Genomic DNA, 22,129 nt, shown 5'->3' with positions numbered 1-22,129 from the left:
ATCTACGCACTGGACTCTGCACTGGGCATGGAGCCTGCTTAAGATTCTCTCTCTCTCTCTCCCTCCCCCCCTCTAAAAGTTAATTAAAAAAAAAAACAAAGATTTGTAATGTAAAGGGTATAAAGAAAAAAAAGAATACCCAGAGATAATCTCTGTTCCTGTTTTGCAGTAGTGTATGAGATGTGGGTCAGGTCCAGGCTCTCCTTGTCTTTTCTCTCTTTCTTATATTTATTTATTGTATTTATTGTATTTATTATATATTCTATATAGGTATATGACATAACACACACACACACACACACACACACACACACACACACACACCCCTTGCTACAGACGGAGTTATTTACTTCCAAAATCTGTATGTTGAGGTCCTAATCCCCAATGCAACTATATTTGGAAATAGGGCCTTTGGAGGGTTATTAAGGTCATAAAGTTGGGGTCCTAATCCAGTAAGACTGGTGGCCTTACAATGAAAGGATGAAAGATAAATCTCTCTCCAGCATTGCTTGCAAGCTCAAAGGAAAGGCCATGGGATGGGGGTGCTTGGGTGGCTCACTTGGTTAAGCATTTGCCTTTGGCTCAATCCTGGGATGGAGCACCAGGCGGAGCCTGCTTCTCTCTCTCCTCCCCATTTGTGCTCTCTCTCACTATCTCTGTTTCTCTCAAATAAATAAAAAAGAACCTTAATTAAAAAAAAAAAAAAAAAAGGAAACACCATGGGAGCACACAGGGAGATGGTGGCATCCTTCAAGCCAAGAGCAGAGGCCTCAGAATAAAACCTGCCTTGCTGGGACCTTGATTGTGGACTTCTCAGCCTCCTGAACAGTGAGAAATAAATTTCTGAAGTTTAAGCTACTCAGTCTTTGGTATTTTGTTACAGCAGCCCAAGATGACTAACAGACACACAGACATACATGAGTCTTGTATATACAGAGACACACATATTTTAAACAGAAATCGAGGTCATTTTCCATGTAATCTAGTGGAGTTTTTTTTTTTTCTAATTACAATTAGCATGAATTACGCTGTGATACAGTTATATTTTTTCTCATATATGCCACATGCTTTTCCATATTAAATCATCTGAGACTAGGTTTAAGTTCTTGTGTTGTGAATTAAAGCTTCATTTTGTTTTAAACATGGCCATTATATAGTAATACCTCTGAGCCTGTTGAGATGTGAGACATCTTTTTCTTTTTTGTTCATTTGCTATAGACTTGGAAGACATAACTGAGATTACTTAAATGATCAGTACTGCAGAAGTGGACAGTCACAAGTTCAGGTTTAAGACATGGGGTTTTCGAGGGTTGATGGGGGGAGGGGGGTTGGGAGGGGGGGTGGGGTTATGGACATTGGGGAGGGTATGTGCTATGGTGAGTGCTGTGAAGTGTGTAAACCTGGCGATTCACAGACCTGTACCCCTGGGGATAAAAATATATGTTTAAAAAATAATAAAATTTAAATTAAAAAAAAAAAAAGACATGGGGTTTTCTGTGCAGGCTCTAGAGGACTGTGTGAAGAGGTATGCAGCCTGCATTTTGGAGAACCTCTGTTCTGAGTTTAGCTATGGTTTTAGCAAACGATGCAATCTCAGGATTCAGTTTGTTTGTTTGTTTGTTTTTTGTTTTTGTTTTTAATCTCTGAACAACCTGGTGGGGCTTGGTAGTAGCAGCTGCTTCACAGAGATGTTCTGAAGTTCAGACAGGCAGCTCTGAATGTGCCTTTCCTCTGTGACATTGCTGGGTTTTCCTTCCTGGTTCTGGACCTTTCCAGACTACTAGTCTGCAGGATAACTCTGTGCTGGGTCAGGCAGGAATCACCATGTGACTCCGGCTTTTGCTTTTGTGAAGTGGATCTGGTGATACTTGAAGGCTCCCTTGAAGAAATGGTGTCAAATTAATTCATTACAGTAGTCCCCGTTATCTATACTTTCATTTTTCACAGTTTCTATTACCATCAACCATGATCCAGAAGTAGGGCGTCCTTCTTCTGATGTACCATTAGAAGGTCAGTAGCTGCCTAACCTAACGTCACAGCGCCTGCGCCATTTGCCTCACTGCATCTCATCACACGGGCATGTTATTATCTCACATCATCACGAGAAGGGTGAATGCAGTACAGTAAGATATTTTGAGAAAGCCCACATTCATATAACTTTTACTACAGCATGTTATAATTATTGTTTTATTATTGTTGTTAACTCTTACCGTGCCTATTTCATAAATTAAACTGTATCACAGTTGCAGGCGTATAGGGAAAAACATAGTATACATAGGGTTTGGTATCATCTGCAGTTCCAGGCGTCCACAGGGGTCTTGGAACGCATCCACTGCAGATGCGGAGGGGACTACCTTACATCGCCCAAAGGGAGAAAGCAAGCTCTGTTATCACGATGTTGGTAGAGAGGCCCGTCAGTTTTCTGTGGCACTGCGTGTCATTTACCTGCCTGCTGAGCTGAGTTACTAAGTGGAACTCTGGAGGAAGCAAACGCAATACAGGACTAAACCCTCAAGCCTGTCAGTGTCCAGCTGGGGCCAGTGGAGTTGAATTTTGCTACAGCTCGGGAAGTCTATGTAAATTCCTCATGGGCAATGAATTTTTTTTGGAATAAATATTACCCAGAATAACTCTGTCCATGTACCAAGACCTTGAAATTTTGGGGTTAAACAGACATGCTAGTTGTGAATTTCAGGGTTTTTGTTTGCCTTTTTTGGATAATGCTAATTATTTAAGCTAGTGGAGGGTAGCAAAGATATGGATGTTAATGGTAGTGCTACTCTCTGTAATACTGATAAGTACAGATAGATAAGTCTGCTTAAAGATAAATAGATTGATACATAGATATAGCTATTATATGTTTCTATAATAGATATATCTTTACATTATAACATTGATAGAGATCCAGATCTAGAGACAGCAAAATAGAGGTATAGATAACATCTAAAAGGGTGTCTGTTTTACTCACTCATTTATCCCCAGCAGAGACTAGTACCTGGCAACTAGCAGTTCATTAAATATTAGTCGAATGAGTTGCAGAAGCAGCCAGCTGGAGGGTGAGGGTCAATAAATGGTAGCACTTGATAAATCCTCAAAGTGCAACCAGAGCAGAGGTGTCAGTCATATGGGGGAATATAGAAAGTTATGGCACAATCCTGGATATGAAATACCTGGGAGCTTAAAAAATACCCATGCCTGGGCCTGCATCTGAGATGCTCATCTAAAGGGACCAGTACGGGGCACAGGCATGGTGCTTTTAAAAAACTCCTTGGGTGATTTCTTAGTCTAGCAACAAGATGCAGATCTTAACATCACTAGTCTGTATTTGACAGAGATCTGCGTGATTAGGCTAGTTAACTGTAGTCATTGCAGGGGAAGGTGTTCACTGCGGACCTGAGTAGGCTGTAAGTGTTTCCCAGGGTAAGGGGAGAGATGGGTTAAGAGTCAGATAGAGGAAGAGACTTCAGGGTTCTCCCAAGCAGACATTACGGAGCAAAGTCTGGGAGGTGGGTATGAGTGTGACATTTCCTGTTGGTAAGAAACAAGAGTATGCCAGCTCTCCAAGACCAAAGCTTAAGGCAGATGTCAGAGTGAAGCTTTCTAGGTTATAACATCCCATTTAATGCGACCCTTTCATTTAGCTTTCTAACCTGTGTTCAAGTTCGTGTTATAGGAAATGCCCTTGTAGAACCTTCTAGTGAACCCTCCTGAGTATTTTGGGCTTCCATTTAGGTCAAATATACTAAAGTACTTGAGATCACAAGATCCTGCTCTACTTAAAAAGTCTAGTTAAATATTAATGTGGGGAAATTTGCTCTTGCATATTTTCACACGTAATTTCTTTAATTGGTATTATGCATTTTGCATAATTTAAATACCAACATCTGGGTGATTTGCTCAGCCAGCAGAGGACTGTTTCCTCAGAAAGATCAACACAGCACCATCTCTGAACTGCCTGCCAAGAGTTAGCTGTTTGGCGTTTAAATAAAGAATGTTTTCTGCAGTGCAAAGTGTAGTGGAAATTGAACTGCCCCAAGAGTTTCTGTTCATTAAAAGCACAATATTAATTCTCTTTACTGTTAGGGGCTGACTGCCAGTAAGGCCAGAAAGTTTAGGTTTGTTAGCACCATTGGGTAGGTCGTGGCCAGATTCTGCTCTTCCCGTTTCTGCCCTGGTGAGTCTAGGACTGTTCACCATCTGTTCTAAATGTGTTTCTTTTGACTACAGGTACTTTCATGTGGATTGTTTCAAAGTCCTGGAGGAAGCAAGCCTTCTCATTCCTACCTTAACTTTTATGATGTAATAGAGGCCAGTCTGCTATCAACATCATGATGTTTAGTAGACATGTGTTGCACACTTCTTAAATTACGATGATAGTCTTTTAGAATCAGACCTTCACATTTAAGCAAGATTCCCTTATAAGCTTGACTTATTCTGGCCATTTTTTTTTGCATATTTTTATACATTATTTCATTGAATTTTAAAGACAATTTTATGAGGATTATTATCCCCTTTGATATATGAGAAGACCAAAGGCTTAATATACTAGATCAGTGGTTTTCAAAATGTTGAGTATGTACCTTTTTTTTTTTTTTTTTTTTTTAAAAATTCTGGCCATTTTAAGTATTCTTTTGATGTTTGAGAGCTCCTTTTGCCTAGCAAGGAGCATTAAAAAAAAAGGACTGGTTAGAGACTGTCTTAGCCCCAAGATCAGAGATCATGATACTGTTAAGTAGTTTGGCTCTCATGGACCCCATTCTGATCTCTCTTTCTTTGGGGATGACTTACTGTCCTAGATCCACTGTTGCTTTCTGGAAGGGTAGATGCACAGGAAATGTAATTTGGGGGGACTTGAGTGCTCTGAAAATAGTAAGCCAGATAGAGTGGTATAGTATGGGCCTGGAAGTAGGGGAATGGGGTTGAGTAGGGCATAAGCTTTATCTGAGTGGGGATCTTCTCCACCTGACTCACTGGTGTCTTGCTTTTGAGACAGCAGGCAGCATGTGTGATAAGAGCAGATTGAAGGAGGGGAGCAAGACATAAAGATGTCAGGGGAGAACTTCCCAGGCAGAGAGAACAGCAGGTCCAGAGGCCCTGCAGTGGGAATGAGGAGACCATTATGGTTGGAGCATTGTTCATCAAGTGCAGAGTGGAGGGGGATGTGGTTGGACAGGTGCATAGGGACCAGATGAAGTGAGATGTGGGGATTATTTTATTTTAAATTCTTGGGAAACCATTATAGGGTTTTATTCCCAACTTCTTGAAGTTTTGAAAAGGTGGCTGTCATATGCAGAATAGATTGTAGGGTGGCAAGAGAGGAAACAGAAGGACCAATTGGAGGACGTCAGAGACTCCAGGCGGGATATGGTGTCTGTCAGACCAGATCAGTAGTAGCAGTGGAGATGGAAAATTGTGGATGATTCAGATTTTTTTTGTGCAGGTAGAGTTGATGGACCAGTGATGGTCTAATTAGGAGATTTGAGGCAAAGAGAAGGACCAAGGGTGGCTTCTAGCCTAACCCACTTGATTCTTTCTTTCCTTTTCAAGCCATAGATTCCTAATTCTGCCTTCCCACCTGAACCTCATCCTTCCGGGAACTTCGTTCTGATTAAGGCTGATTGCCAGTGCTGCCTTGATTCTAGTCCATGGTATCTGCCAGACCTTTTCAGTTATAGTAGATTTCCAGTCCTTCATTAACTTCTGCAGACTATTTTTTTTTTCCTATGCACACACACATGTGTGTGTGTAAATCAGATTTTGGTTCAAAGAGCATAATTAGTAGAGCTCTCATAAGAAGGATTACATGTTACCAATAGCTTTGTAGGATCATAGAACATGCTGTTAACCAGCAAATATTATTTTTATCCACTTTTCTCTCATATGCTCTCTGGGAACACAGCAAAAGTAAAAAGTTATTTACTGGAGGAATGTGAAGATTCTTCCCCCTTTTCATCAGAGCTTACTCAGGTTGCATGAACAGAGCGTAAAGGAAGACAGGATGATAGTTGAGGCAGTTGACAAGTATAACTTCATTGATTTCCTGGTAATCTTGGCAGCTGCTCCCTTTCTCTGTTAGATGGACAGATTTCTTTCTATGTGTGGAAGAATGTATAAGAAAGAGTAGCTTCTGGTGAATGTCAGCTTGTGGTGTACTTTCAGGATTTCAGAGCTAATTAATTTGTGTTGCCAATGACTATTTATCATTTTTACATTATACCAGAAGCATGTAAATTACTTGCGAACACTTGCCAGTCAAATTGGTGAGTGATTTTTAACTCAAGTCACCAATATCCACTTGCTGAGCTGTCTGCAAAGTCTTACTAGTAAATGTCAGGATTTTTTTTTTTCCTGGCAATAAAAATCTTTGGGATATTTATCAGATTTTTGCAGCTCTTGCAAACTCTCCAGTTTCCTTATTTCTCATTAAGAGAATATGTGAAAAGGTTGAGAAGGATGTCTTAAGGTCAGTCCATCTAAACTGATTGTTATGGAGTGCGTCTGCCCCTACAGTGTCAACCAAGCTGTCCCTTCCTTTCTGATCCTGCTTCCCTTTTTTCCTCTCTCTTCCTACATCCTTAACAGATTCATCTTCTGAAGTATCAACCAGTTCCTGTTTTCAAAATTCTCCATGGCTTCCCAGTTTCTGAATCAAATAATGACCCATCTGCCTGGTTTTCCAGTCCATTTTTTCCCCAGGCTTAGCTGTTAAACTGGATTTCCAGGGGGTCCCTTGTATAGATACCCATGTTTTCTGCTTCCATGCCCTTATTCAAGAAGTCCCCCAAACCTGGAGTACCCCTATTTCCTTCCTTTTTATAGCCTGCCGAAATCCTAGTCTTTAAAGAGGCGTTTGAAGATGACATCACAGTTTCAAAGATAGGAGGAAATCATAAAAAGCAAAGCAAGCATCCCATGCTGTTACAGAAATACTGCTGTGCCTCCTAATGGGAAGCAGATGACAAAGTCATGAGCTGGCTGCCGAGGAAAAGGGAAGGTTGTAACGGAGTGTGTTCCTAAGCCTGTACATGAGAAGCTGAATCAGTGAGGGCTCAGAAAACCCTCCCTGAAACCCTCCAACCTAGGGACATAGCAACTGATTTTCCTCCCCTTTTGAGGGACCACAGTAGTGGCTGATGGTGGCAACTGGGAGGATGTGAAGAGCAGAACTGATTCTCTTTGTAAGTGAAGACCTGGTGAAACAATGAGTCTGAGAGCAGTCTTCCCTGTAGGAGTGGGCCCTCTTGTCAAGCGGGAGGAAAGAACTCAGTAGAGGCTATTTCATGACCTTTGTTGAAAAAAGGCAGAGCCCTGGCATTCAGACAGAGCCTTTAGGGTTGAGATGTGGCTGTCTGTCATTACATCTGGCTAGAGAAAAGTGTATAGAATGCAGACGACTTCGTTTTCGAACTTGACAAGATCACAGGTATGGTGGGATGAGAGTCAAGGAGTTTCCCATTCATGTGTTAGAGCATACAGATTTTCTGGATACTTAAGCATACACAAGTTGTGAGAAAAAAGTAGGGTAATTATAAAAACATGATTGCAGTGAGGGATAGGTAGAAAGATGGACAGACAGCAAAAAGGAAGAAACGGAATGTAGCATGCAAAGGACAAAGATCCAGATCTAGATGAAAACATATCTCAAGGGGTAGAATGGCATTCTTTACAATTGTTTCATTCTGTGGAACAAGTTAGTGAGAAATGTGAAGTCAATAAACAGAAAAGATGATAATAAAAAGCAGAATGAGATGAGGGGGGGAAGGGAGATTGCAGACCTAGAGAAAGATTTTGAGGTCCAAAACAACATCGAGTACAGGACTAATAAATAAAATTAGAAATACCAAGGGAAAGAATAGATGCCATTGAAATCAAATTACTGAAAGAATAAAGGCTTAATAATCTCAGTGAACCCAAATGAAATAATCAAGATATTAAGTACTGAGAAGCTAAAAGATAAAGAAGACAAAGACAGTGTAATATGAGGATAATTGGCATCCCTGAAATAGGCAGTCAGCAAATGAAACAAAATGCAGTAGAAAACAAGGCAATTTTCCTGAAATGAAAAAATAAACAAAAGAACTGGGTCTGCAGATTAGTATCAGATTACAAGAAAATTTGGAGTACAGAAGGTTCAATACTGAGATCTATCCTCATTAAGCTATTGAATTTCAGAGATAAAGGAAAAGTTCTTCAGATCCCCTGGGCAGAAAACCAGATTGTCTGCCATGGACTAAAAGTCCGTCTAACTTTCTGTTTCCTCAGAGCAGTGTTCAGTTTCTGAAGATAGTGGAGACATATGTTCAGCATTCTGAGAGAAAAGAAGTATGACACAACTGTGGCCCAGACTGACAATAGCTAAGATGTCATTTAGGTGTGAGGGCAGGAGGCAGGTATTTCCAAACATGTACAAACTTGACTAACAGTGCTTAAAATCAAAACACATTTGATGAATATATACACGCCATGCTCATGAACCTCTAAATATGCTTTATGACATTTTAACTTAGAAGGATATTTTAGGAAATATCTCTTGTAGTGAAGGCACATTTGGTTGAAATTCAACAAATACTTCAGTTTCTTTTCCTTTTATTAAGTTCATATAAAATGGTATGCAGTTTTCTTAAATGAGAAAGTAGCTTTGCTAGAAGATCATTTTATTTTTTATTAGTCTTCCTGTTTGCCTGACTTCCTCCCTCCTTTTCACACCCACAGTGGGCATGTGCTCTAGGGGGATCGTGCCATTCCCTCTCATCTTCTGCTACATGTTGTAGTCAAGTTGGCAGAAATTAAGTGCACTTTATATGTGAGTCAACTCTACAGAATTCCACTAGTTAGTGAAACATGTAATTCTCCATAGACTACCTTTCCACAAAAAGATTCTGACATGTAATTTTTGACTTATCAAAAAAAAGCATTCCACTTAAAATCACTGCCTCCCCAGTGCCTCTCCATGCCAGATAATCAGCACTTACTGAGTGACTGCTGTTTGCCCGGTGCAGCTGGGTTCACCTCACATATCACGGTCAGTATGAGGAAACACAGTTTCTGCTCTTGGGGAGTTCTTCATTTCAGTGGGGCAAACGCGTTCCCAGTTTCCCAAGTAAGATCCAGCTCTCAGGTAGGCTTCTCAAAAGGGAAAAATTGGTTTTTGTTGTTGATAAGTTTTTGTGGTGTTTTTCAGTTATTCATGTATTCAAGAAAGCTGTTGCCTTGTGTCAGAAAGTGCTAGACACTGAGGATATGGTTGTGATTAAGAGGCGTAGAATCTCTGCTCAATCTGATAAACAAGTATGGTGGTTATGTGGGGTGCTCCCAGTGTGCCAAGCCCTTGTGTGGGCTTCCCCCCTGGAATCTGGGCAGCCCTGCCTGCAACTCACCTGAACCACTGGAATGTGCCAGAAGTGATACAGTGAGCGTCACAGCACTGGACACATGTTTCAGGTTCAGAAACCGAAGAAAAACATACTGAACATATTATTTACAAATGTCACAAACGCAATGTTTAAAATAAGTTGATGCTGTGTTTTGACACTTTAGTCAGGCTGTAGTTTCCTTTTTATACAGATAGTGATTGCCAAAAGCTTTGTTTCAATACAAAATATGTGCAGATATAGTATAATATAATATAATATAAATATATATATGTTACCACTTTCTTTGGGACCCAGTGAACCTAGCATTGGGGGAGGGTTGGCCAATTCTGCTATGTTAAATATTCCATCTTATCAAAGAGGTGTTTCATAAATTATGTATAACAGTAGATGCCACTTAATAAATATTTTATATGTGATAGATATTTTTGTCTGAAATTACTTTTTCACTTGAGCAATGATTTAAACCCTTGTTTTTAGTTTTATGAGGTGACACTTTTATAATATCGTGTAGTGAATGCAGCTTGAATGTCATAGAGCTTTAGTGCAGCATTAATCATAAATTCATCTGTCCCCACTCCCAATCCTGGAAAACTTTCTCTTAATTCAGGTTTTACCCATTCAGCATATGGAAGTGTATGTGAGAACATGCTGGGTGTGTATGTGGGGGAGAACATGGGGGGACAAGTAATGCTTTTGACCTAGTGGCTCCAAAGTTATGAATTTCAAATGATTTTCAAAGTCTGTGAGACTTATTTTAAGGAAGGAAAAAAAAAAGTGTTTTTTAGTGGTTAAAAAAAAAAAAAAAGAATATGAAACTAAACTGGGATGTAGTCCAAAACAATTTTTCTAGTTTGAGTGGGAGCTATTAGAACTTAAAACATTGCCTTTTTCTTGGGTTATTGTCCACTTTTATGCAGAAAGAAAATACATATGGCTCTGGACTTATGAGAACAGTCACTCTCCTTTTCACATGGACCTAGAGGCCTGGAACATTCTTTGGCAGGTGGCTACCTACCATGCATGCAGTGCTGTCACAGTTCAGAGCCATCAGACCTTCCAGTGAGGACACTGTTTTATGAAATGGAACCGTGTGATTAAATTCTCTACTCTAACATATATCTTAAAAACAAAAACAAAAAAACCACATACTTTGCACTTCTGCTTGAATTCTACAGGCAGAGGAAAAGGACAAGTTCTCCCAAGACCTGAGAGGTAGGAGTAGAGGCTAGTTTATTTCCAGTACTCGTTTAGCTAAGATTTGCAAGGGCCTTGGTATAGTAAATCAGGATTACTGAAATCTCCGATATGGAAGCCTGAGATTCTGAGCTCTGGAACAGGAGCCTGGCTGATAAGAGGAGTAATTGAAGAACAATGACACGCTTCATTTCCTTTTCTTGAATCTAAGTTATGCATTGGTCATTTTCTCTGCATATCTATCTAATGGTTGTTAAATTGAATTGCTTTCTTTCAAGTGGTGATTTTTATTTTTTTAATTTTTTTGGCATTTCATTCTGTCACCCTCTTGCATGACTGCAGCTATGCCGTGTGTGTTTGAGACACAAATGTCTGCAGAAATGAAGACCCGGAGGGACTTCTCTCTAGTGCCCGTCCCTCAACGTCTTAGGAGCTCCCTTGTCTGCAAGGTTGTGAGGTTCTGAGTCCTTCACCTAGAAGATAGCATTGTTTTAATATTTAAATGACACCGAGTATATTGATTCATTCTAGGAATGTAAGGCATACTTAATTCTGTCTCAGGCAGTTCTCATGTTGGGGATCTAGAGCTGTGCCCTGGTCACTGTGTCCATTACAGGGGTTTGGGTGGGGAAGAGATTTGCTAGGAGTGTCTCTACCTGGAGCCCGGTTAGTAGCTTGGAACTTGCTTCCCTATTGGTCACCTCATACCTAAAATTGCAGAGCATAATGTGCTCTGGGATCTGACTCAGTCTAAACTCAGCATAGCCAAATCTCACGGCTGGAATTTTCACCTTCAGTCTTTGGAATTTATCTCAGACTTGTCTAGAAGCCTGATTTTATAGCTCTTTTGTCTTGGTACAGATAGATGGGCCTGATGTTAGGACAAAGGCCCATGGTCCCTTGCCTGACCAGTGCTATTAACCCTCCTTCCTTCATTTCTCTGAACTTCAAGTATCTGCCCATCCTTTCATTCATTTGACGAATATTTAGCAGTTACTATGTCAGACATGAAATTAGAGACCGGGTTACATTCTAATTTGGACAAAGTAATAAGCTTATATATAATGTCATATAGTGGTAATTGCTAAGGAGGGAAATGAATCAGGATAAAGGAGTCTATGATTACTATTTTGTATGGGTGATGGGGAAGGTGACTTTTGAGTGGAGGGCCAAGTTGTGTGTGTGTCTGTGTGTGTGTGTGTGTGTGTTTGGTCATTCTTCTCAACTAGGGCTGATTTTGTTCCCCAGGGTACATTTGCCAGTATCTGGAGACTTTTTGGTTGTCACAACTTTGGGGAAGAGGTAGAGTGTTACTGGGGTCTAGTGGGTATGCCGTTTGGGGTGTACCAAATTGAACACAACCCGGGGGAGTGTTGAAAGCAAAGAACTTTGTATTACTTGTTCTAAGTAAGAGACCTGGAGAGAGTGCTCAAAGCACTGTCTTCCCATGGGGTTAGTACAGGAAGCTTTTATTCAGTGTATTCGGGGACAGAGGCAGGGAGCTTGCATTGAGTTCAGTTGTGCATGCCTGGCATGTCAGCATGCTAGTACATACATCTCATGTTCAACAGTGAGACTCCACCCACAGGAGGAGATCCCGGCATTAGTGAGCTAAAGGTAACTTCAGGACAACTCGGGGGTTTCTGTACAGCTCAAGAGGTCCTAGCTCCGGGCGCCTGGGTGGCTCAGTGGGTTAAAGCCTCTGCCTTCGGCCCAGGTCATGATCCCAGGGTCCTTGGATCGAGCCCCACATCGGGCTCTCTGCTCAGCGGGGAGCCTGCTTCCTCCTCTCTCTCTGCCTGCCTCTCTGCCTACTTGTGATCTCTGTCTGTCGGATAAATAAATAAAAAAAAAAACTTAAAAAAAAAAAAAAAGAGGTCCTAGCTCCAATCTGACCCAAACTGGCATATGGAAGGGGCTATCAGGCAGGACACTCCTGGCAAGGGACTGTCAGGTCAAACACTTAGCTGGGCGTCTCCATGGCTGGAACTCTTGGTTCTGCAAAACAAAACACAGTCCTTTCCTAATTTTGTCCCTCCCTCTCTTCTCTTCTTCTGGTAGCTTTCCGTCATCTTATTTGCGTAACTTCCCATTGCATCCTAGCTAACAGGTAGAGGCCAGAGATGCCACTAAGCCTGCTGCAGTGCACAAAACATCCTCGCATAATATAGAATCAGCTTGTCTAAAATGTCAGTAGTGCCAAGGTCTGGAAACCCGGCTCTAGGGGAAGAGAAGGAAGAGACAGTGACAGAAGAAATAGCAGCCACAGAAGCAGAAGGAACTATGCCTGGAACCCTGAGGGGCAGACAGGCTGGCAAGTTTGAGCAATAGCAGGGAGCTTCCTGACTCCTACACAGGAGTGGGCAAGAGAGGGAGATGAGAACAGGAGGTCAGCAGGGGAGGAGGTCGTGTAGAGCTTTGTAGAGGCTTATAAGGACTTGGGCTTTCATCTCTGTGAAATGGAAGGCCACAGAAAGGATTTGAGCAGAGGTGCAGCCTGCCCTCACGTCCCTCTGGCTGCTGAGTAGAGCCCATGCCACAGGGGGGCGCCATTGGTGGTAGCCGTGATTATTGTGGGTTTCCTGTGGAAGATGATGGTGGTTGGGGCTCAGGAGGAACGTGGTACAGGTGGTTCGATGTTGTCGGATTGGGGGCATATTCTGAAGGGAGAGTCAACACTAAGCATGTAGGAATTAGAGAAAGGAGCAAAGTGTAATCATGGTTTTGGGTCTGAACAATTAGAAGGCAGGTTGGCGTTCACTGAAGTGGTATGGCGTGCCGATTTGGGAGGCTGGGGAAGTCAAGAGTTGGTTTTTCAATGTATTCGCTTTCAGCTGCCTGTTTAGTATCCCCACAGAATAAACTGAGGTAAGTGAGCGTATGTAGGCATGAGCGTGGGGTCAAGGGAAAGGACTGTCTAGAGGTTTAGATTTGAGTCATCGGCATATGGATTGCAGGTGAAGTCCAGAGAGAGGATGTGGTCATCAAGAGAGTGATGGTGGGTACTCTAGTCCCAAGGATGAAAGCCTGCATGGAGTAGGTTCCAGAGAGAGCGGGAGGGGAGGAATTGGAGAACCCACTAGCGTAGGAAAGTGTTTGGAGGTGATTTCTTCTAAAGGGGTACAGAGAAATTGGTGGTAACTGGACATGCAGGGCCAAGGGGTTTGGTTGGGGTGGGGGTTGGTGGCAGGAGATCTGTAGCACCTTGGTATGTGGGTGGGAATGACCTGTTAGGTAGTAGAACTTGCTGCAGGAGACAAAGGGTAAGTAATTCTGGTACAGGGGTCACTAATGCACAGGAGAGAGTTGCTCTGGGGAACATTCACAGTTTGGCCATAGTGACTGGTGAGAAGAGTCAGCGAATCAGGAGACCTCTAGACATTAAATGAAATAAAGATTCTGAAGAGGCAAAACGATTACTTTGTAGTGCGATCGTCCTGGGACCTTTCCTAAGGAAGGTAAGGTTTGAGCTTGGCTTTGAAGAGGTCGTACTCATCAGGCCATAAGTTTACTTCATTTTATGTTGAGTTTTTATATGTTTCAAGTTCACTTTACCTGCCATATGCCAGGATTCCAACACGAAGGTTTTCCATTTTTCTTGCAGCTTTTTTGATGAGAAATAAAATAGTGCTTATTTTAACACTCAAAAGAACACCTAATAAGAAGTTCTCTTTTCCTCTGAGTAACCTTTTCCTTTTCTTTCCCTCCTAACTTCAGGAGCAGACTCTAGCCCTTAGGAAAGAAGGGATTGGAGTTGTTTTGGATTCTGAACTGCCCCATTTGATTGGCATTGATGATGACCTTCTGAGTACTGGAATCATCTTATATCACTTGAAGGTAAAAACTGCTTAAGTACGATATACAATTTTGTGTTCAGTTTCCTCTTCAGACGCTAGCAAGGTTTATTTAATACTCCAGGTGTGTGAACACAGCTATTACATTAGAGAATACACTACAAATCTTTGAGCCCTTTGGGAATTTTCATCAGTTCACTGGTGTTCCGTGGAATTTGAAGTTCCCATGTTTATGGAGTTCTAACGCTAAATGAAGATACATTCACTTTGCCTTCCACTTTGTAGAATCAGTGAGAGGGAGGTAAGGAACAAAAAGGGATACAGACCAAGGAAGGAAATTTGCAACCACCTGGAACTGGGATTTGCTACATGTCGTTTTCTGGTCCCTTGGGTTAATTGTAAAGCGTGTCTCCTGCCTACATTATTGGGCCTGGTCCCAAACAGGCTGTTTGTGTAAGAGAACAGAATTAACCATGTTAGTATCAGCGGTTACCTCTGTAACCTTGACTTAATATCCTTTCTCTGATCTGTGACTTAAAATGAGAACGGTATTATATTTGTGCTTTGTAGCCATGAAGGAGGACCCCTGGCCCACGGTGCAGGGGGGCGGTTGCCAGAAAGGATCAGGAACACCATCAGTGGGATTACCGGCATGGACAGATTATTGATGTGTGCCAACCTATGATTTTGCCTTAAGCCTCAGGGTAGGAGCCAACCCATGACTGTGCCTTAAGCCTCGGGAGCTGTGTGGCCCTTTCCTGGACAGTGTGGGGGTATGGCCACAGAGCCTCAGTGAACCTTTGACGCATTGGAGGCTGTGGCCTGCCCAGGACACTGCTCAGCCTGTTGGCCACCAGCTTGCTTGGGTTTAAGTGAAAAGTAGAGAAACAGACCACTCCTCATGTTCTTAATAATAAATTTTACTTGACTTTTCTTCCTAGGAAGGACAGACATATGTTGGTAGAGAAGATGCTTCAACAGAACAAGATATTGGTGAGAATCTTTATAATTCCCTCTTCCCAGTGATTTTTAAAAAGCACTTAATGAAGAATTTTCTTTTGAATGACATTGAAGTCATTAGAAAAAAAAAAAACCTCTTTCTCAAATACAGTATTGATCAGTATGTGCATTTCTGTAATTTTGAACTCAATTCAAACAAGTGACACACAACAATTAATTTAATGAATTAAGTAGAACTACACATCCCCCCCCCATATATATTCTGTATTCTGTCACAACTTCAAAGAGTAATTTAAATTGTGGTGGGATAGTGATGGAAATATGCCAACAAACACAGATAAAAGGTATCAGATGCCTTCATGGGAAGGATGTAGACACTTCGCTGTATAATGGTGATGGGGAGTAGGAATACACACATGCACACGTATGGAGGTGTGACCTTTGGGTTTCCCGAAAGTCTTTGCTGAGGCACGCAGATGACTCCTGATTCAACCCTGGAGCAGGGTGAGGTCTTGTTAGGCTTTGAAAGCATAACTTAGGGACCACTACAGTGGTGGTGGGTGGTGTGTGTGTGTGTGAGAAGGTGGGCATTGGCAAGGGAAGAATTCTGTCCTCTCAGCTGTTTCTAGAATTGCTGGCATTCGACTTGCTCTCCTGCCAAGTGTAAGCTATTCATCAAGCCAAAGCTAGCGTAGTTCTACATGCTGCACTGTTTGCTGCAAAACCAGGTCCCAGAAGTCCTCGGCTTCAGCTGTACTTGAGTAGAACTAGGTGTTAGGCCTCTTCTTCTGATCGTTAAGTCGTGCGTTTGACCTTTGGGGTTGCTGTACATGATGATGAGTGGTAAGAAAACATGTTTTCTGTGCACAGAAAAGTTCAGTAGTACAGCTCTATGGGGAGCAGCGGGAACTACTGGATTTGTGCTTCTGAGAAGCTGGCCAAGAGCTGTGCCTAAAATCGTGTAGGTTTATTTGAACAGGCATTCATATCCGTGTCTGGTCGCTTAGCAAACGAGAATAACTCAGAAGAGTCCTACTAGATTAGGTACACGTTAGCAGCCTCGTGCTCTGAGAGGTCAGTGGAGGTCACGTGCTCTCAGATTTGGCACAGGCTGTGGCAGTGTGCATCCCAGCACAGCTTGGAGGCTTCCTTGGGCCTGCCAAGATCCATGCCAGGCCAAGGTCACCTTTGGTTTCTGCTCCTGGAGTGCAGTGTCTGTAAGTGTGCAAGTTATAACAAGTCCTTGACCCACGGGGCTCTTTTGTTGTTTCTGTCTTACTGTGACCTTTGGGTGGCTGGTGGGGAACATTTATTCAACATCTGAGTGACACAGTGATTTTTCAAGAATACAAATTACTCAACTATTTTCTCTCTGAAGATGAGATAAATTAACATGTGAGAACTTATTTCCTTACACAGGTGATGTCCAGACCCTTTGAGGTAACCTTCAGAGGATACCTTCAGTTCTGTCAGTTGATGTCACGAACTCTTGAAATTCACTTTTCTCACCGAACGTAAATGTTCACTTCACAATATTTACATGGAAGGGGAAGATTATTCAATTATGGAGAAATACATAAAGGTTGGGAATCATTGCACTAGATGACAAAGAAAACATCCTCTTTCTTTTATGTCTTTCCAACTTAGTTCTTCATGGCCTCGACTTGGAGAGTGAGCACTGCATCTTTGAAAATGTTGGGGGAACGGTGACTCTGATACCCCTGAGCGGGTCTCAGTGCTCCGTGAATGGTGTTCAGATCATGGAGGCCACACACCTAAATCAAGGTATCTGGTTTTTTTGGTTTTCAGAGTTCTGTGCATATGTCATTGCTCTAGCACGAGTTGGCTATGTAATGGGGGCACTTGTGCATCTTGGAATTAATTGCTGATCAGTTATAAAAAAATGAAGACTGTTTTGCTTCATTATGCTGTTTTCTGTTTTGCTGGGGGACTTCTTTCTAATTCCAGTTGTCTTGTTGAATTAAACATGTACATAGTTGTCTTAAAAGTTACCACTGTTACAGAAATATGACTTGAAAGGATTTTTTTTAAGTTAAAAAAGCACCTTTAAATGCAAAAACCTTAACACTGTGCCTGATGTTAATAACTTTATTTATTACCCTATATATTCTTTTGTGAATAGCTGTAATTATAACATACATACAGGATCTGGTATCATGTCTTTTCTTATTCTTTTGAAATTAATTTCAGTTTTATAGAAAATCTGCAGGTGTGGTACAAGGGACTTTTTAATTTCAAAAGCATTTGAAAGTAGATCGCTAACACAGTGCTGTGCCACCCCTGAATACTTCTGTGTTCGTTTCCCTTAAACAATAGCATTCTCCTTTGTAATTACAATATAAGCATCCAAATTAAGAAAATAACCCCGGTATATTCCTGCCATCTGATTGTCGTCCTTTGTCCAGCAATGTCTGGTGTGGGTCCAGGATTCAGTCTGGCATATGTTGTATTTGATTGCCACACCCGTTCTTGTTTCTTGCAGTCTGGAAGAGTCCCTTTGCTTTTCTCTGACTTTTAGGACTTTGGCAGATCAAATATATTATAGAATGTCCCTCTGCATAAACGTAGCATCTGTCCAATGCTTCCTCAAGGTGACACTTAATACTGTGCATTCTTGACAGGAATATCAGAGAAGTGATGCCCTGTTTTTCTCACATCATTACTGAGTAGTTACTCACTTTGGTCATTTGATTGGAATGGAGCTTGCCATTCTTCTTCACTGTGAAGCTCTCCTTTAGGACCTCCTTTTTATTAAGAAAGATATTGGGAAGGATATTGACATCATAAACATTCCATTCTTTATCATACTTTCACCCACTGGTTTTAGAATCCACGGATTTTGAGGGTTCTTGGTGTCTGGTTTAATTATTATTCAGATGGTTGCCAATCGGTAATTTTTCTTCCTTCTACATTTATTAGTTGGATTTTTACTGTAAGAAAGAGCTTTCTCTTCTTGCCATTTATTTATTTAAATCAACAGGGTCACGTGGCTTGCTATATTGCTTGGTAGGTTTTGGTCTAGTTCCATCATTATTTATTTTGATACCCAAATTGTCCCAGATCTGGTGAATGGGAGTCCCTCCAAGTTCATTTCTGTGTCCCTATGGCTTGTCCCGATCATCTGTGAGCCCTTCCTGACTTTCTGATACAGTAGGATATTCCAGGCTTATCTTCATTCTTTGCTGGGATCAGCCAGTTTTCCAAGGAGGCTTGGTTCATTTCAGTGGAGAGTGGGATTTAGAAACTAAGATCTAAGCACTTGGTGTGCTCCTGGCTGTTGTAGTGTTCCTGTTCCCAGGTCCTGTTGGCCAACAGAGTTAGGGAAAGTGTGGGTCTCTGTGTGTATGTATAACACATACAACTATATTTATGTCTGTACCAATTTCAGTATTTCAGTACCTATATTGCTGACCAGGTGTTCATACCAGTACCTCTAATTCCAACCCAATGCATTCTTTCTAGTTTTTTCCTTTTTCCTATTCGTAGCTCTGTTTTCTGCTAGTGATGAACCTGACTTCCATTATGTAACCAGTATTCTGTCACTTCTGTCCCCTCCTCATTCAGGGACCCTCTTCTTTCTGCTCAGGCTGTGATATCCCATGCTGGGCCAACAGTATCCTCACTCTTTCCTCCCATTCCCTTGCTCATGCCTGCTTTGCTCAACCCTGCCTAATGGCTTTTATACTGAATCATGTAAGAAGGAAGGAAAGAAAGAAGTTGACATATCTTGAGGCCTTTCTTGGTATATTATATATAATCTCTATAATAACAGTTTTTCATGGTTATATACCATAATGTATCTGCTGTGACATAGAAATTGGACAGATGGAGGAAACTGGACAGATGGAAAGCATTGGTGCTAGCAAAGTCATGGGCAGAATTAGTTGCAAGGAGTTATCTCAGAAATGAAGGGCATGTAACTTGGACCAGGATGATCACGTTTTTTAGGAGGAGTATAGAATCCATCGAAGACATTATAAAACAAAAACAAAAACACCACCTATGCACCCACCACCGACTCATCCACACACCCACTGATCTCCACTTGTTCTTGTACTCTTAGTATGTTTTAGTCTTAGGGTAAGTTGAACTTGGGAGACATTTAAGTGCCCTGGAGCTGGCCGGGAATGTCAGAGTTCAGCAGTACCAGGTGAGTAGCCCAAACCAGGGACACAGTGAGTGCCCAATGACGGTTACCAAAGCATTTTTTTTTTCTGCATTTTTGCAACCCAGACAAGGACTCTTGTCAGTATGGGATGGGAGTAGCTGGTTCTTGCCAGACAGCAGAGTAATAGTCATGGTAAGAGCCCAGATAGTGACTGTAATTGAGTAGACAGGAGGTCAGTATATAGGACTTTCCAGTGGTCGTCTCTGCTTGTGAACACACAGACCAGACCACCTGTTCGTTTCCTCTTAGGACCTCAGGTGGAGGTCCTGCTGCCATTCTCTAGGCAGCAGGGGAGGTGAGAGACGTGTCCAGTAAAGATCTCTGTACGCAGGGAAGGTTGACCTTATTATGATCACTCTGTGTTGTTATGAGGGGCTTGTATTGGTTTTCAGTATCATTGTTAAGGTATGGGTAGAACTTTGGAATTCATTTTGAAAGATTTAATTGTTTACTCCATCTGGGGTTGACCTAATTTAGTTTTTTTCCATATTGGCCTATCATTTATTAGAACTTTACCCTATCCTATATTGACCTCTCTTTTCAAGAAACTTACTTTATCAGAAATGAACACTGAGACATAGCATCATGTCTATTTCTTGACTTTCCACTTTGTTCCAGTGCTCTGTTTTTCTGCTTTTGTACCAGTATCGCACAGTTTTAATGCTTGTTGTATTATAATATGCTTTTATTTATATTCTTATCTGTGTGTTTTTTTGTTATCCATGCCTATTATTTTTTTTCAAAGAAATTTTTAGAATCTTTTTATTTTTGTGTTAACATATCTTTTCAAAAGTTGGGTTTTAATTTCATGTGATTTGTTCACATTATAACAAATACATTTCCATCTTGGGATTTCTATTTATTTGATACATCTCTTCTTTTATTTGAATTTTCATCAATTTCTTCCAGTGAAACTTTGGAAGTTTTGAATATGTGTTCTTATTGAACTGTGTTTATTCACACATACAAAGTTCTCCACATAGCTGTATACTTTAACTGGTCAAAAATGGGGAGGAAAAATCTTTTCATTCTGTAATAATCTATTTTGGGAATAGTATTGAAGATTTTTTGAGAGCCTTTAGGGATATCAGTTTAAAACCATACAGGGAAAGTGAGGCTCAGCCTATTCAGAGACCTCACTCTAGGACTTCTGTGTCTTGGGCATTGTTCCCGCAGATACCTCAAGTGCAGCCTGGGGTGTCTGTGGAGCCCCACAGAAGAAGGGATAGAGAATGGGTTATGGTTGGGATTATAATTGGGGGCATTGATTAGCTAAGCCACGCGTGAATGCCAGATAGCCCACAAAGGTCAGTGCTCTGCTGGGTCCACCCAGCTTTGTTGCCTGGCCCTCCACCTGTTTCCTCCTGTGCTTTCCCTGCTCTACCCACGACAGTCTGGAGCTTCTGGAGCTCACACCATCCATAGTCCTGGCCGCTGAGAAGGCTGAGGGGATGACCATGACCACCGCTTCTGCCATTCATGGGTTAAACAGTCTCCTCTGGATCCGCCTGGAAGCTAACTTTTATGTGTAATGGTGTTTCTGGGAGAAAAATCAGTCTTAAGTTCCAAACAACACACTGAAAAAGGAACTTTTAGAGCCCTTACTGTTTAACAGGGGAACTGCCTAGAACTTACTATTTAATATTGGGATTATCTTCTCTACCCTTTGTCCCTTACTCCCCCCCCCCCGAAAAAGAAAAGATTATTAGCTTGTTTATTTAGTTCAAAGAATTTGTGTATTATTCCATTGTCATCTGCTTATGTAGCTATGATTATGTCTCTAATTCTCTTGTGGATTGAAGCACAGTAGGTAAATAATAAATGTATCTCCTGTATGGTATTTTTATCAAGTGTTTTTTTATCTTAATTTTTTATTTTAACTGAAAGTCCATTTAAAAAGTATGCTTGTTTAGGTTAGTGATGACTGAAATGAAATTTTTGAGTTGTCCTAAGAAAGTAGTAGTGCTAATTGACATTTAAGGTTAATGGTCAAAATTTTCTTTTCCTTGGGCTATCTTAATTGCTTTATTACCATGGTGCCATGATTTTGGCTTGAGTTCCTCTGGTACTCTGCTGTGCTACAGACATAAAAATGCTATGTTCCAAAGTCTTAAAACACCTATGTACCGCGTAAAAATGTCATTAACAAGTCTTAGGGTAGTGAAATGCAAGATGACTTTGTGTTTCAAGAAATTACATGAAAAAAGCAAGACAATACCTTTTTAAAAAATGCACATACTTTAAGACTAGAAGATTCCAGCAAGTAAAGAACATGTCTAATCCTTCAAAAATTAGGGGTTAGACTTCTCCACTTAACATTTCTTTAGAGAGAGAGAGAGACAGTGTGTGTGCACACCTGAGGGTTAGGGGCAGAGACAGAGGGAGATGGGGAGAATCTTAAGCAGACTCCCTGCTGAGCACAGAGCCTAACGCAGGGTTCAATCTCACAACCCTGAAATCAAAACATGAGTCAAAATCAGGATTTGGATGCTTAACTGGCTAAGCACCCAGGGGCCCCAACAATTCTTAATTTTTGAGGATTATTAAAATGAGAACTGGAACATGTTTTAAAAGCACAAAGTATACACAAAGTATTGATTTTGGTTACGAAAATATTT

General features: G+C 41.3%; 1 protein-coding gene across 1 annotated transcript in view; it reads left to right on the top strand.

Annotated features, from left to right (window-relative positions):
* The window catches only part of LOC111141654 (kinesin family member 16B), a 282,534-nt gene that overhangs the window by 126,113 nt on the left and 134,292 nt on the right, over nucleotides 1-22,129 (top strand). The window contains exons 13-15 of the mRNA XM_022494378.1: nucleotides 14,286-14,405; nucleotides 15,304-15,355; nucleotides 16,970-17,107. Of these exons, the coding sequence (XP_022350086.1) occupies nucleotides 14,286-14,405; nucleotides 15,304-15,355; nucleotides 16,970-17,107 (310 nt within the window). The remainder of the gene's footprint in view (nucleotides 1-14,285; nucleotides 14,406-15,303; nucleotides 15,356-16,969; nucleotides 17,108-22,129) is intronic.

This window comes from Enhydra lutris, unplaced genomic scaffold, assembly GCF_002288905.1.
Source record: "Enhydra lutris kenyoni isolate GAN:26980312 unplaced genomic scaffold, ASM228890v2 scaffoldscaffold6, whole genome shotgun sequence".
In the NCBI taxonomy this organism is placed as follows: Eukaryota; Metazoa; Chordata; class Mammalia; order Carnivora; family Mustelidae; genus Enhydra; species Enhydra lutris.
This window is presented reverse-complemented; position numbering and strand designations above follow the sequence as displayed.